This window comes from Verruconis gallopava, assembly GCF_000836295.1.
Source record: "Verruconis gallopava strain CBS 43764 unplaced genomic scaffold supercont1.18, whole genome shotgun sequence".
Lineage (NCBI taxonomy): Eukaryota > Fungi > Ascomycota > Dothideomycetes > Venturiales > Sympoventuriaceae > Verruconis > Verruconis gallopava.
Window position 1 is genome coordinate 168,943 of NW_015622154.1, and position 14,487 is coordinate 183,429.

Here is a 14,487-nt window from a genome sequence, read left to right on the forward strand (position 1 = left end):
GTGCGTCTGCAGATGGCGTGCACTCGCGCGAGCCCACAACATCGCCCGTGCCGACCTCGCTGCAGTTTCATCGGATCGTCCCAGCAGCTCTGATTCGCGCTCGTGCTGTCAATCTTCCACAGTCATGGGTGAAATTAAGTTGCTTTTCCATGAGAAGGCGATCGTCTTTTGACTGCCGCCGCTCTGTCCGCATGTGATGCTCCCGCAATGAAGCGCCTATATCTCGCCTCCAGCAAACGCCTCGACCCGCACCGAGCGTGTCCAGATTCCTCCGTAGTCTGCCCCGACTCCACTGCACTTCTCCTGTTGTCATTACGTTGCGCTCTGCACCTCGAAAGTCAACTTCCCCATTCACCTCTAGACCCTTTCGCTACCGCCCTTGCACAAAAAGAGCAGTGGGCGGTGAAGGTGGTGGCGTTTTGGCGGCTCCCGCTGCAGATGGACACCCCAGTCCCATGACTGTGAACTGGTTTCGGCAAGCAAAGCCTTTGGGGAAACGGTTGATCCTAGTTGCAGGCTCCCAACAGATGGTCATTATTATTTCACCGCTAAATAACACGCCGGCTTTATAAACCACCGTCAGTACCTCTCCGACATCACTCGGCCTTTAGCTCCCCAGATGTCCCCAGATCGGGGACAGGAGTGTTCTTCCGCAGCGGTGCGGACCTTCGGGCAAAGAAAGAGCGAGGACAACGCAGACGGCGGCTTCAGGCCTTCGCCCAGCATTGATGCCACAGTTCCTGAGGAGGACGTTCTTGCTGTCCCGGACTTTTCTACTTCACGACCCATAATGATCACTTCGCAAACCAGTCACAGCATTTCCCAACATCAAAATGATAATGCCATGGACAATCGTTCGCACGGACAAACAACCGCTGCGTCCATAAAATCGATGTCAAGCACAGAAAACTCGCGCAGGGACTCCGCTATCTCGGCCACCAGCCAACACCATCGACGGCCAAAGACAGCTCGGTCAACCTCGAAGCGTTCCGTACGCACCGTCGCTGGCGACGAGCTGCCACAGACCATGTCGCATTCGGGTCGACATCGACCTCGCAACCAGCGCTTCGCGAGCTCTGGTTCGATCCACCTGCCAAAGACCAACATCGAGGAGGCGCTTGCTCTCCATGCTCGTAGCTGCTCTCTTTTCGCCGGATCGTCCAGGCCATCGACCTCGTATGCTCCAGCGCCCTTGGCGTACAGTCCATACACCCATCCGACGCTGTATCGCAGTCTGAGCTCCGCGGACGGCTTTTCGATATCTCAGTACCCTTCGCATCCAGTCTCGCCCTATCGGACCCCCCCTGAGTCGTCTGGCTTTGACGTTGCTGATGAGCAAGAGCAATACTACACCTCCTCATTTCCTCCAACCGTGATGCACTGGACTTCGGAAGAAGCGCGCTTGAGGGAGTACGCCGCCATCGATCGCGCCAACAGCGGCGTGCGCGGGCTGCTCAGAAAGTTCTTGCCCAAGTGCGTGACCAAGGGCCACCCCAAGTTCTACGACGAGAAGGACGGCTCGGACGCCGGTAGTGTGAGGAGAATCAGAATGGACGTCCCCAACGAAAAACAGGAGCGCAAGACGACGAAGCTGCCCCGCCACCTCACGTCTTGAACGTATACCACAGCGCCGATGCTCTACAGAGCTTTTGTTGCATTTTCGTTATTCCAGTTTGTTTCGTGTTGGCATCAAGTTTTTTCTTTCTTTTTCTCTCTTGCATAGATACACCGGTGGTACATGAAGCAGTATGCATTAAGATACCCTATCGAGCGAAGGAGCATTTTGAAAATTGGTAGATACAGCGACGATAGAACTGTCAATAGTATAACGTTTAGTGCCTCGCACACGATGTTTGGGGCTCACCACATTCCTCAACTATCCGTTACCCTGTTCCTTTCTTCTTTTTTTTACTTTAATGTTTTCTTTCACGTTTCGCTTCATCCAACGCAAATTTCCCTCACTTTTGTCCCCCCTCCTCTTCCCCCTTCTTCCCTCATCGTACTCTTTACAAACGCGTCCATGGCAAGGAGAGGGAGGGAGGGGAGGCTATGGTAGAGTTGATGAGCACGTGACCAGGCGTCCGTGGTCGCTCAGTTATCATTGTTCCAAGTCATGAGCGCGCACACACGTCACACACAGACACAGACACACACACACTCACAAACATGTGTGTGTGATCGTGGAATGCTGGCCTTCGCACTTGTGCAGCTCTTGCTTCGCATTGTAACACCGCGCTAGGCGGATCCCAAGGGAACATGAGCGAGCGGAGCGGTGTCCGATCTCGAGGAACGGCTTCGTTCCCACACCTTGGAGGGGGGACGGCGGGCAAGCAAGAAGATTTTGGGGGGGGGGGGGGGGGGGAAAAGGGAAATAGAAATAGAAATAGAAGAAAAACATCGAAATTGATTTGACTGCTTCCGTGACTTATTTTTTTTGGTGGGGGGGGGGGTTTAAACAATCGCGTTTGTACGCTTGGCCTTGCTCTTCTGGCGTGCGTCAAGTGGATGCGCACTTGATCGCCGTGGCGAAGGAAAAACAGAACAAAAAAAATCCGTTTCATTCTTTTCCTTTCGCCGCGATTGTTACAAGAGGCACCGGCTGCTCTCGCACTCGTAAATTGTGCGCGTGCGCGAGTGTGTGTGTGTGTGTGTGGTGCATGCTATTAAGGCATCCTAGTGCGAAGCATAAAGGAGAAATAAATCATTATACGTCGAAAATATGCACATCCCCTGAGTGTCAGAGCCGCGAGCGCCTCTCTACCTGTAAACTTGTCATGTCTCCTCCTCGGAGCGAGCCCACCAGAAACATTAGCGTCTCTCTTCGACATTACGTATCGTACACTCTGCTCTCCGCCACGCCCATCTTCTCGCCACGTCAGCTTGTGCTACGTAGAGGACGCATCTCGCCTTATGGGGCTGCAAAAAGTTTAAAATTCCGCAAAGTCGGTTCATGCAAAGAAGAAAGAAGAGAACGTCGTCCTTACGACAGCACGGTGGCCGGCCTGTTGAGTGACCGATCTTGAAGGGTTCGGCTGCTGGCTCGGAACGCGCGACACATGATAGGCCGTGGTGATTTCAATGCGTTTGTGACCCCAAGTTCCTTGCTTGATTCGTGCTTAGTACCTTCGAAAAAAAAAGAGTCAGTCGGCGATTACTAGTGGAGCGAGAAGACAAAGGCTGATGGTGCGGGCTATTTGCGGTCCTGCGGTACAGAGGCGATTACCCACACGACCAAATGCAATTCCTCTCCGCACTATTACACTAGAACTGGGCACGAGGGGGACAGACGAGTCGGGAATACTGTCTGGTCCCGCTGCTTTCCAGTCTCATCTGCGGATGGTCGCAACTAGAAAATCTGATTGGGATCGACTGACCTGTAGCCTGAGCTCCTCCGTCTCCGATCTCTCCTAGGTGGCGGGTCGCTAATGCTGCTGCCCTCCTCAATCACTTCGACGATGTCGTCGCCTTCCACTCTGCGAGGCGGCGGGGGTCTCGACCCGCGCCTGCTCTCCACGATGCGCTCGTCCACTATGCTTTCTTGCCTGACGCTGGACGGGCGGTATCTGTCACTCCGCCTCGTCTCCTCCACTATCGTTGTGCGTGTCCGCGGGCTCCGTTCTCGAACCTCTATCCGCTCGCTGGTGGTCCCGCTGCGGCGAGAGCGTCGCCGGCCTGAGGACCGGTCGTCACGGCGAACAACGATCTCTTCCTCGCCTGTGATGGTCCATGTGGGGGCGTTGCCAGACAGGAAAAAGAGGAGGAGGATGATCAAGACGAACGCAGCGACGGACCCGAGCACGATGCCGGCCACGGCAGCAGGCTGAGGGCCATCGATCTTGTACGAAGTCGGTATGACGGCCGTGCCGCCATTGCTCTGTCTTCGCAGGAGCCCGGGCGCTTGCTGCTGCTGCGTTGACGACGATGACGGCGACGCGATGCGCTTCGCTAGGCGATGGGCGAGGTGAGTCGCGTGGGCGGAAAGCCGCGGCAGCAACGCAACATGAGGAGCTGCATGCAGTACGGGCGCCATGGTTGGGCGACCCGCGTTGCAGAGGGAAAACCAAAATCCCCGATCGGTCAGAAAGTCGGTTTCCCGACTGGTGTCTTGTGTGTAGGCGCGAAAGTGCGAGAGGCGACTCGGTCGAGCGAAGTCTGGCGGGAGAGGCTAGGGAGTCCTGTCCGACGCCCAAGAAACGCGTTGCCGGATGCGGAAGCGTGATTGGCCTGCTGGGCGAGAGTTTCCCGCCGACGCTGCTTGGGCCGTGTAACGAGCGAAAGGTCGACGAGAAGGACGGGGTCGGCGCAGAACAAGAAGGGATCGCGCAGACGTTTGCACGGAGCAAGTCGAGGTGAGGGGGTGGAGCAGGATTTGACGGCGTGGTTGGGCAAGGCGATGCAAGCGTGAGAGTTCAGGCTCGGGCGTCGCGCGCACTCGCCTGGCGCAAGCCGACGTAATCTTGGACGACGAGCGTTTTCGCAGCACGATGGCTGGGAACCGCGCGCCGGCGGGCCAGTCAGGCGACGCCGGCCTGCCGCCGCCTGCCGTCATTGGCTCGTTGCCCGCGAAGCATTTTGGCTGCCCGTAATCGTGGCGCTCACGGGCCATTCGCCAATGCTCTCCGGCCAAAGCTGCACTCTCCACCGTCGGTGCCCGCGACTGCATACAAGACTCCTGCGGCCTCGTCGGAGGCCTTGCCGAGGCGTCAAAGCCAATCAATCGAATCAGCGTCGCCGCCGGAGTTGTTTCCGAGGTATTCGCCGCACAAGCGAGCGCCTGTCGCGCCTCGGTCATCGAGTCGCTATCTAGAATCACATTCAAGCCAGCACCTCAGGCCGACGCAGTGGCTCGACGTTGACGAGACATTCAAGTTGCACAACGGATCTTTCTGTGCAGCTGGTCCGGATGCGCGTAGGCAATGGTGTATTATTCAGCAGTGAGACTGATCTGAACCATGTCTATATGTCCGAGTCGCCGCCGTCGATATAAACTGCTGGCGAAGCGAGAGAGAGAGAGAGATTACAATGCTAAACCTGTGAAGCCAACACCGCATTATGCATGAGAAGCGCAGCGTACCTCTAGCCTAGCAAAACGAGGTCGCAGTGCCAGATTTTCCCCCACCGCCGAAAGTAGAGCTTTTGATTCCAAAAAATTTGGTTCCGAAAAAAAAAACACGGAAGAAAAGAAATGCGTACACCGACGGCTCGTCCCGCCTCACGTCGACTGCAGCACAGGCCTGCTTCTAGCCATCGTTCTTTCGGGGATAAAAAATAATCGGCGCGACTTCTTTTCATGTGCCCGCCCATTCGCTGATCACCAAAAAGTTCATTAAGACAAACACCCTATCCGCTGTTCTTTTCTTGGGCTCATAAGCGCGTGTTCATTGTCCAGGCGAGAAAGGAAGGAAGGAGGAGAGGACTACCCGCCGGAGACGGATGCTTCAGGTGCTTGTGGCGGCGACCTCTGCGGCGGTGGCGGATTCCTTAACTCGGGGGGAAGGCGTGCATAAGCGTGGGTGATGTTCGGTCCGCTCTTGGGCGGCGCCAGTGGAGCCGTACTTTGCGCTTGCTGGGCTGGCAGACTAGAGAGCGGCGGCGATTGCGGCAAGGGAGGGACTTCGTTTGGCGAATTGGGCTGCGAGCCAGACATGTTGCTAATGCTTTTCATACTAACAAGCCAGTGAGAATAGGTTCGGTGCGACAAGATGAAAAGGCATCCAGATGAAGAGCCATACCTCTTAGACTTTCTTAGCACTCCGCCACCGAATAACTTTTTGAAGCTGCGAGATGTGCTGGGCCTGCTAGTCTGAAGTGCGCCGTTAGCATGTGCTCACGCTTGAATTGGTCGAGGATCGCGTCTGCTCACCTCGCTATCATCCCTCCCCCAACTCGATCTATTCGTTCCAGAGGCCTTGTACCCATTCACCCGTCCATTTGAATGCAAGCCGTTCAACCCGTTTACCGTGCCAGTCAACGTGTTCGCCTCCGGTGGACTCCACCTTTCTACATCACCACACACGACCACGAACCAACTAACCTTCTCTCCTGGGGCTAATTTATCCCTTAGATCCATCATTGCTGTCCACGCATCGTTAGGCACGCCTTTGCCACGCACTTCGTCAAACTCAATGCCTAATTTGACCTCATGCACAACGTCGCACACGTAGGCATATGGCTGTGATTTGGACTCGGCACTCTCATCCAAGGGATCATACTGCTCGACGAACTTCAGATTAGGCAGCGACGGCATTATCTCCGGGTATATGGTCTTGAAGTTTTGAAGCATCGTCTCTGTGGTCCGGGGCGCCATTAGCCATTCTGCAGCAGCGTCGTCGAGATTCTGCAGGATGATGTGAATGCGAATCAGAGGGCGGGGCCATCGAAACCCATGGCATATGTACGTCGGCATTATTGCTCACTCCTTCGTTCGCAGCCCAGATGCGCGTGTCAATCTTCGCCGAGTGTGTTCGCGTCGTCTACCTTCAGAGTTCTCGCGCGCATACATGCGGACGGCGTGTGGGGAAATTCATGAGGAATGGTCTGATGATGGTTCGCAGCAATTGGTCCCCCTCGTGGTGTGCCACGAACGACGCGAACGCTCGAGGGGACCGCAGATGTATTTTATCGCTTAGGTATACAAAAAAGCCGCTTCAGAAAGGTATCAGACGGGTGAGGCGGGTGGAGCGTAAGTCGTATGGTGGGCGACGCAGGAAAAGCTTGGTGTGGAGGACGAGATGGCAAGCGGAAGCGGAGGGGATCGGACAGTGGCAGTGAGAGCAAAGACGATCGGACTTATGCACCTGCTTGTGCTCAGAAGTTTGCAGGATAGCCGTTTATGCGACGTGTATGCTAGCAGATAGCGCGCGAATGGCGAAGGCACAGGCGAACTAGTACCGTGAGCGGATTCGAAGGGTCCAGACGCTTCTGGTGGGATGCACTCCACAGGGGATCATCCACGCCTCCTTTCAAAGGGACATAAAATCGTACGCCAAGGTGAAGCGCCCTTGTGGCCGCAAAAGGACTCTGGTTTGGAGAAATCCAATGGTCAGACAGGCCGGCAGCGTCGCTAGATGTCCACGCACGTGAAGAAAGATCGTTCGCGGTATGGCTCCGCCTTTCTCCAGGGCCATCTGCCCGCGCCGACACACGGGCAGATCTCGGTCGATTCGTCAATGCACACAGTAGTTCTAAGATAACGCGTCCATTTCTGGTAAGCGTGTATCATTTTGTGATGCCGTCGACGAGGCTTGGACGTCGCTTTCCGTCGCTTCGGCCGAGAGCGCGATGAGGCCCGTCGTCTCCGTCAAACACGGACTCTTGCACACGTAGCCAGCCAGAATCAGTCAACTTCTGTTGACTGATCCAAGTACGGGACCTGCTGGCTTCAGTCTTCAATCGCCATTTCCGCTGTCATGCTCGTCTTTCAGCCTATGATTTCGACCTGGGGTCGCTGTCTTAGATCCGATTGAGATCCCGATCGTGCGCAGATTCATTGAGCACTGTGCAGCATGCGTCTGGTGTCAACACCCTTCTTCAGCTCCTTTCGTTGCCTTCTTATCCGCCTTTCTTGTTATCATTTTCAACACGCCTTGTTGTGAGAAGCATCCCACTAGGTTAGACAAGCGAGGTTTGACTGTCCGGAAGGCATCAGTTGATTGGAAGGACCTAGCATCTCATTGAAATATCTTTTCACGCCATAGGGAGAGATGCCACCTAATGTTGTAATCGTTCAACTCCTCGTCAACGTTACGTCTAGCTATGTCGAGTGCCACGGTCTCGAGTGCAATTGACTTCCAGGGACCTCAACAACTCATACCGGTGTAATGTCAGCTATTAGGCCATATCTTCGCCTTCGAAAAGATTGAAACGCCAAAAATATGGACTAAGGAGAGCATCATATGCCTTCATGAACGCTTTGTGCCACGCCAAAGAGTATGTTCCTACACCGAGTCATTGCGCACGGTACTTTTTCACATAAAAAGGGGCCAAATATGTTTGGAAACGTAGGATACACCATAACTTATCATTCTTACCGCATGCTGACCAAGCTACGAGAAAAAGAAATCTTGGTACGGCTTCGTCATGTTTTCTGGCGATCTCATTACGTGGAACAGGACAAAAACCCCCCCCCCCCCCCTCCCTTCTTTCCCATCGCGAGCATGGCTTATTGTAACGTTCGCGTCATCTCATACTTGATCAACGAGTTTTTATCTAAACTTTGTGAGTTAGTATCGACAAGAGGCAGAAGCAGCAGGCGCAGGGGGTGTTTCACTCACGTCGGTCACGATCAGCCTCGCAAAAACTGCATTTATCGCAGGCCATAGCAAGTGAAGAAGAAAAAAAATATGTGCGGCTTCGTCTCCAATAATTCCGGTCATCTTGGCAACCCCTGTCATGTCATTGCGATGACCAGACAGAGAAGATGCCAAACGAAGAAAATGAGTGAACAAAGGTTTCTCGCCTTCTGGCATGGTTCGCATTCAGTCGTGGTAGTCGACCTTTTCCACTCGCTTCAGACATCAGAAAACAAGACTACAAGAAAGGTATCCGATCATATCGAAATGTCTGTGCACAGAGAAGATCCACGGACCGCCCTTGTCTGCAATCGTGACATTGATGCTTCCATAATCTTTCTTCTGTATACCCTCTCTGATAAGACTTTGAAAGATAGAGTTGAATTGGCTACAATACGTGCTATGATGACCAACTAGGGACTCGGCTTCCCCCCGTTATAACGAGGGACGCAACGTTGTATCTATTCTGCAAGAGGCACAGTAGACTGGCTTGGAAAGTCATCGCACATGTATTAGGGAATTTGTACAACTAGCTGGAACCCATAAGCATATGGCACTTGAATCGCTCCTCGCCGCGAATCTATTCAGTTTGTCTATATGTCAACGCTCATATTCATCAACCTGTGCGAATGGGTGAATGATAATTTCACTTCACTTTTCGGCGATCCAGCCGCTCGGACCAAGTGTTCAACTTTTTTAATCTTTACACCAGCCATATGTCATTACACAATTGAACAGAAACGCTTCACTGGGGTATGAAGAAACCGCTTGAAGGGGTTTATCCAAATGTCTTCGTAACGACGATGCCGCGGGTTGGTGAAACGTGACCGCCTTCATGCCCGGTAGAGGGAGGAGTCACGTCTTCTAAATAGGACACGTTGTCGAGTGTTGCATCTCTCGACACGCGGTGACATTCACTCCAAACTTTTGGAGAGTTTCCCTGTAGCTCCACATCCGTGTTTGTCTCGGAGAAATCCATCCTTCCATAGCTGGATCGTGACCGCATCTTGTCCTGAAGCTTGCTGGCGAACTGGGTCGGATTGCTCTTGGTCCCGCTTTGGGCGTTATAAGTCGGTCGTGAGCGGTTCGAACCGTACTCGCCGATCCACTTTGGCACAAAGTGTCGAGCAAATACGCGGAGGGCTGGGAAGGAACAACAAACGATAATCAGATTCGCCTCAATGGCCCTGTCCACCAAGAGTTAGCTTTATTCGAAACAATTGCGTCCTGGGCAAGGCTTCATCTAAAATCCTGGCGTCCGTAATGACTGAACTTACACCCACATGCCGGGTAATGCAATTGCCCAAGGTTGATCTACTGTCGTGAGGGTCGGCAGGAGAAGCACCAAACGAACGATGCTTGTGATAAAAGTCCTTCCATATGTTAGCAGCTCCATATGACTCAAGATTGCTTCGTGGCCCTACATAGATCCGATCACGAAAATGAACACTAGCCCGAATTTTTGGGCACGTGGCATTTGCAGACGCCATACCAGCGGTATTGGCATCACTAGCAAGATCATGTCGGTGCTGATGTTCGATATTGCTACTGACAAGTACAAGGCTCCTCGATTGACGCAAGAGCCTTCTGTAATCGTAGCATTCCAGGCCTTTGCAATCGGATTACAAGCAAATATTAGTGCCAATATGGTGGCGACATTGTAACCAACTACGACGACCATGGTAATGATACTTAAGGTTATGAACCACCGAAGCCGTGACATTCGATAGTAAAAGAGCAAAAGCGAGAACTTGGCCAGACCCTGACAGATCAGGTACAGAGATGCAGATGCAATAACCATCTTCAGTTGCGTCAATAGAATTTCACGTCTCGCGAGGTACGGACTTACAACAGAGAACTCATTGTACTGCGCAATCGATTCCTCCCATATATGCACCTGACGATAATTTAGCACTGAATAGAACCAATTTTAGCCTCTCTTGCTCCACATGTCAGGAGGAGTCCCACTACAGTGGAGAACCCCATCGAAACATGGGGGGGGGGGGCTAGTTCGACGCGAACTTTGTGGTGTTTGCAACACATACAGATCCGATTTTCGTAGCCCAAACATCTGATCGCGTCAGTTTGCAATCTCCAATTTTCTTCGAGTCTGAAAACCTTACAGACTTGGATCATCTGAACCGCAAAACCGAAAATCTAAGCTCGTCAGCTCTGAGATCTCGGGTAAGATAGGCTAGTATTGTACATAGGATAGTGTAAAACACCCTGTCAACCATGCATCAGCTTCGATATGAGAAGTCGCAATTGATGAATTACGCACAATCTTCTGCCTTGAATTCCCGCACGATACGAATCTTGGTGTACAACCTCATAGCAAGAAACATCGTCGAGATAACCAAGCCAACTCCGGTCACCCAGTAAGCAGCCGGAATGCCTCGTCTCTGGGGGTGCTCAAAGTCCACATGGTATCCTGAGGGTGCAGGTACCAGAGCAACAATTGTCGAACTTGGGGTCGCAGACATATTGTGAGGAACTTCTCCAAGGCCACAACCCGAAAGCGTTCGACACCGAGTTAAAGTAGGAGTAGAATGGACAACCGCTTGAGGCAAGGACAAGAATAACACGGCATATCTCACTGAATATCACCGCAACTCAGCCCGGATGGTGGAGAGCAGTAGGTGTCTTTCTTGCTCAGGAGATGATCGTCAAAGCGATTTATGCCTGTCTGGACTCGCCAAATCAAATCCGGGGAAGTGGGTGGTGCAACCCGTCAAGCCATGAAACTACCCGTAAGGCAGCCGCTGACACTAACGACCTCTATGGTTGTTGCCCCAGCTTCCAAGGGTAAAAGCTCGTCAACTTATTAGGGGTTCAAGCAGTTCAAAAAGCGCTAAAAGTCTAGACATGTAGACGGAAGCTTCTACTGCAAGCTGCCACAGACACTGCGCAACAGCGAACGACAAGATCACCGTAGACTCATCCCCTAACTAGGTGTTTTACCTCCAAAACGGTGTCTTGTTCCCCCGGGTGTCATGAGACGAAGCTCTCTCGAAAGCTCGCGAAGGTCTCTATGCTTTCGCAATTCACGCCACAAGTAATGTCTACAAGTAGCAGCGGGCGGCACATCGGAACAAAAGATCTGACTAGGTTCATTACGAGGCTATGACGGGAGCAGGCTTAGGTTGCGAAAGGTACGACAAGGCAGGAAACACGATTGGTACCGGTCCAATGGAGAACGCGCTGACTCAAAAGCACAAGAAACATTTTGCGGGACAAAGCTCTCGTCCTCCACAAGAAGGGTTTCCCCAGGTGCTTAGCGGAAGTTGGGTGCGGATACGGGACCGCGCGCCGGACTAGAACAGCATAGCATTCTCGGCCCTGCAGGAGGTGGAAAGGCCTGAACCTTGAACCTGAACTCGAACGCTTCATTGCCAGCAAATTAACTGACTCGGGTGTGAAGGATTGCTACAGTGTCCGGCGAGATTTCTGCGTTTATTGACGCACGCTAAACTTCAAGGAACCAATGGAATGAAATCACAACAGCTGTACGGAGTACGCTCTGCGAGGGACTCCCGACTGTGATACGACCTCGGATTGGTGGGCAGAGATCGGACTTGCAAGCATTGGTCCACTTATCTGCGGCATATGCCATCATTTCGAAGAGAGCAAGCAGGAGATAGCTTTGGTATCTAGTGATCAGACCAATTTCGAACGTACGATTCTTCCCGAGGAGCAGGTTGTCCTCTTCCTAGCTCGATTCTCCCGCGAATTCTTCACCCTGTCAGGATTACATCCTAAGAAAGCCAGGTCCTCCGGCCCTCTAATCCACCTCATGAAGTCTATCGAAGGTTTGAATTCAGCCACAGTCCAACTGTTGCGTTTTCCTCGTTTTGTCGTGCTTGCTCAACACTAGTAAAACCTCACCGTGGAATATGCCAGAAGATGAGAGCGTTCGACTTCATTCAAGACCGCCACCAACTGTATATAACAAGCGGTTGCAATCCACATCTAATATTAGACTCATAAAGAGTCATGTCAGTGCGTAGTGGATACGAAAAGATTGTATGTTGCTTCTATCCTCTTAGGGGCGAACTCTTCTTTAGGCTGCCGCCTCTTCTGTAGCACATCCTTCAGCAATCCTGGCCAAGCCGCCCGTAAAAGCTTTTCCTTCACATAGGTATCCTATCAGGCGAAAACAAAGTACTTTGAATTACATGCCGGGTTATAACTCTTCGTCATATCAACATTCTCATTACAGGATCATCGTTCGACTTTTGTGCGAATTTAAATTAGCGACGGCCACATTCGCAGCGTTGAACTGACATGAATACGTGCTTAAAATCTTCGCCAATAATCTACGCCACCAGGATACGTTTTATCAGGAGGCAGTCACCTGGGAAACGCTTTAGCTTAATTCTTCCTTATGTCCATGTCAGAAATAATCTGGATTGCTTAGGTCTTCTTGCTTGCTCGGCTACATATTCCCGAGCTTGCAGAAGCCACGATTGCGGCTCGGATCAGGAGTGTGCACAATTAAGTCTGGTTAGGGCCCTGCGTTCGTTGATTAGCAGCTTGCCAACTAAGACTGAAAGGTTCGGCCTACTCTGAGCCTCGCAGCCACGTATTGAACTCACCATGCTGGTGGCTTTACCCTTTTACCCGCAAACTGCATGGTCATGATATTCTCGGGAGTAGACCAAGGATTCAAGAACAAGGATGAACTCTGAGCCACGACCGGCCAATGTTGAAAGTGAGGGAGAACATAAAAACGAGGCCAGCGGTTATTGAACTCATATCACCGATGGAAGAGTTCGTTTTGAGTGCCTGCTGTCATGACTCTCCTGCTGAAGTCAGTGAACTAAATTTTTTTCACGACCACTTGCACTACTGCTTTCTAAGATATTCTCAAGAGATTTTTAGCAATTTTTACTTATGCAGAAAGTTCAAATTCGCGCTAAATCTCTTGGAATACCAACGAGAGAGCACACTCTCTTGTCCTATAAAACCTCGTGAGTATTTGCTGCTGCCTCGGAATGAGCAAATTGGATTGTGTCTCTTTGTTCTGAGCTTGAAAAGCAGCTTTAAAGGTTGAAGGACTCAGCGAGGATTACGACTGGATGTTCGACACTCATTTTTTATCTCCATTGGCTTACATTAACATCCAATTTCTCTGGTTGAGGCTTGTAATCGACAACATACTTTGCGTTGGCATTTTTGACTAAGGACCATCTACATTGGAACCAGAAATAAGCAGACTACAGAAACCTGTAAAACTCAGCAGGGTTTCTCCTCTACTAGATTGTCTTTAAGGCCGTCCTTCTCGTTTGAGCTTTTTGCCATTGGCTTAACGTTGGTCCTATCTAGTATAAGTGCTTACGTTATACGACGTCGACTACTTAAACATGAAAAACCACTCACTAAAATAAGTTTCTTTGCATATCTCAAACTTTTAGATAGATATTTCTATTCCAAGGTCATAATAATGTGGAATCTCTCGTCTCGATCCCGGGTTCTGCCAAATATGGCCGTTTTTATTGGCGCCATCCCATTCTTTCTCGGTACACGTTGACATTAAAGCACTGACTCCCTGATACTAAATGTTATACAGGGTCGGTGTGCCTCGAAGCTCCTGATGAATTTAGAATACATTGCAGAGGTTCTGGTGTGAGAGATTAGCTGATGATTCTAATAGAGTTTCTGGACTTCTCAAGCCGCAAAGCCTCGTCACATCTGTCGGATTTCCATCTGCGACCACAACGTCGGACCAAAAGCTCGCAGACTCGATCACAAGACTTTTTGCTGCTCGTAACGTAGTAATCGGATTATTGTGTACTACAATATGGTATAGAGGAGATTGTAAACTATTGGGCATGTCAATGATTATTATCAGCTTCAGCGCAGTTGTTGACGCTCTGGTAAGCCAGAACCTTATTGGAGGAGGCATGAGCAATCATTTGCCAGTTGTTCCCATTGCGGTTGGCACTGGAGCGGGGCTGCTCGGGTGGTTAGGATGAATTTTCGACATTCCGAATGTGTGCTAATAACACCAACGAAGATTGTTGGACATTTCGAAGGATGTGGATTGTTGGAGACGTTTACCTCAAATTATCTTCGTAGAGCCCTCTCTGATCAGATGCATCAGTTTTATGACTAGAAAAGTCCGTACATCTTGTAATTTCAAGCGGCCTGGAATTGACGTGATCAGCATTTTCTCTTTAGGGCCCCAAGCCTGCCA

At 51.4% G+C, this 14,487-nt stretch overlaps 6 protein-coding genes across 7 annotated transcripts; 2 read left to right on the plus strand and 4 right to left on the minus strand.

The window, feature by feature from the left end:
* Positions 1-22: 22 nt before the first annotated feature.
* On the plus strand, positions 23-1,883 carry PV09_05678 (uncharacterized protein). The gene has a single exon (XM_016359214.1). It carries the CDS (start codon positions 620-622, stop codon positions 1,613-1,615), a length of 996 nt encoding a protein of 331 aa, XP_016212893.1. The 5' UTR covers positions 23-619; the 3' UTR covers positions 1,616-1,883.
* Positions 1,884-2,399: 516 nt separating this feature from the next.
* Positions 2,400-4,428, minus strand: PV09_05679 (uncharacterized protein). The gene is made up of 2 exons (XM_016359215.1): positions 3,375-4,428; positions 2,400-3,123 (listed from the first exon to the last, which is right to left on the minus strand). The coding sequence occupies exons 1-2, from the start codon at positions 4,028-4,030 to the stop codon at positions 3,117-3,119; spliced, it is 663 nt and encodes a 220-aa protein (XP_016212894.1). The 5' UTR covers positions 4,031-4,428; the 3' UTR covers positions 2,400-3,116.
* Positions 4,429-4,898: 470 nt separating this feature from the next.
* Positions 4,899-7,036, minus strand: PV09_05680 (uncharacterized protein). Its single transcript, XM_016359216.1, has 3 exons — positions 5,864-7,036; positions 5,733-5,803; positions 4,899-5,666 (listed from the first exon to the last, which is right to left on the minus strand). Exons 1-3 carry the CDS (start codon positions 6,404-6,406, stop codon positions 5,417-5,419), a joined length of 864 nt encoding a protein of 287 aa, XP_016212895.1. The 5' UTR covers positions 6,407-7,036; the 3' UTR covers positions 4,899-5,416.
* Positions 7,037-8,238: 1,202 nt separating this feature from the next.
* Positions 8,239-8,871, plus strand: PV09_05681 (uncharacterized protein). Its single transcript, XM_016359217.1, has one exon. It carries the CDS (start codon positions 8,343-8,345, stop codon positions 8,706-8,708), a length of 366 nt encoding a protein of 121 aa, XP_016212896.1. The 5' UTR covers positions 8,239-8,342; the 3' UTR covers positions 8,709-8,871.
* A 198-nt stretch (positions 8,872-9,069) lies between these two features.
* Positions 9,070-10,774, minus strand: PV09_05682 (uncharacterized protein; the record flags this gene model as incomplete). The annotated part of the gene is made up of 5 exons (XM_016359218.1): positions 9,070-9,478; positions 9,569-9,664; positions 9,716-10,092; positions 10,141-10,205; positions 10,573-10,774. 5 exons carry the CDS (start codon positions 10,772-10,774, stop codon positions 9,070-9,072), a joined length of 1,149 nt encoding a protein of 382 aa, XP_016212897.1.
* Positions 10,775-13,460: 2,686 nt separating this feature from the next.
* On the minus strand, positions 13,461-14,486 carry PV09_05683. 2 transcript variants are annotated; one of them, XM_016359219.1, is made up of 3 exons: positions 14,352-14,486; positions 13,671-14,245; positions 13,461-13,608 (listed from the first exon to the last, which is right to left on the minus strand). In XM_016359219.1, exon 2 carries the CDS (start codon positions 14,194-14,196, stop codon positions 13,891-13,893), a length of 306 nt encoding a protein of 101 aa, XP_016212898.1. In that variant the 5' UTR covers positions 14,197-14,245; positions 14,352-14,486; the 3' UTR covers positions 13,461-13,608; positions 13,671-13,890. The 2 variants fall into 2 exon arrangements, with proteins under 2 accessions (XP_016212898.1, XP_016212899.1); XM_016359220.1 differs by lacking the exon at positions 14,352-14,486 and having other exon boundaries at positions 13,671-14,307.
* Position 14,487: the final 1 nt, after the last annotated feature.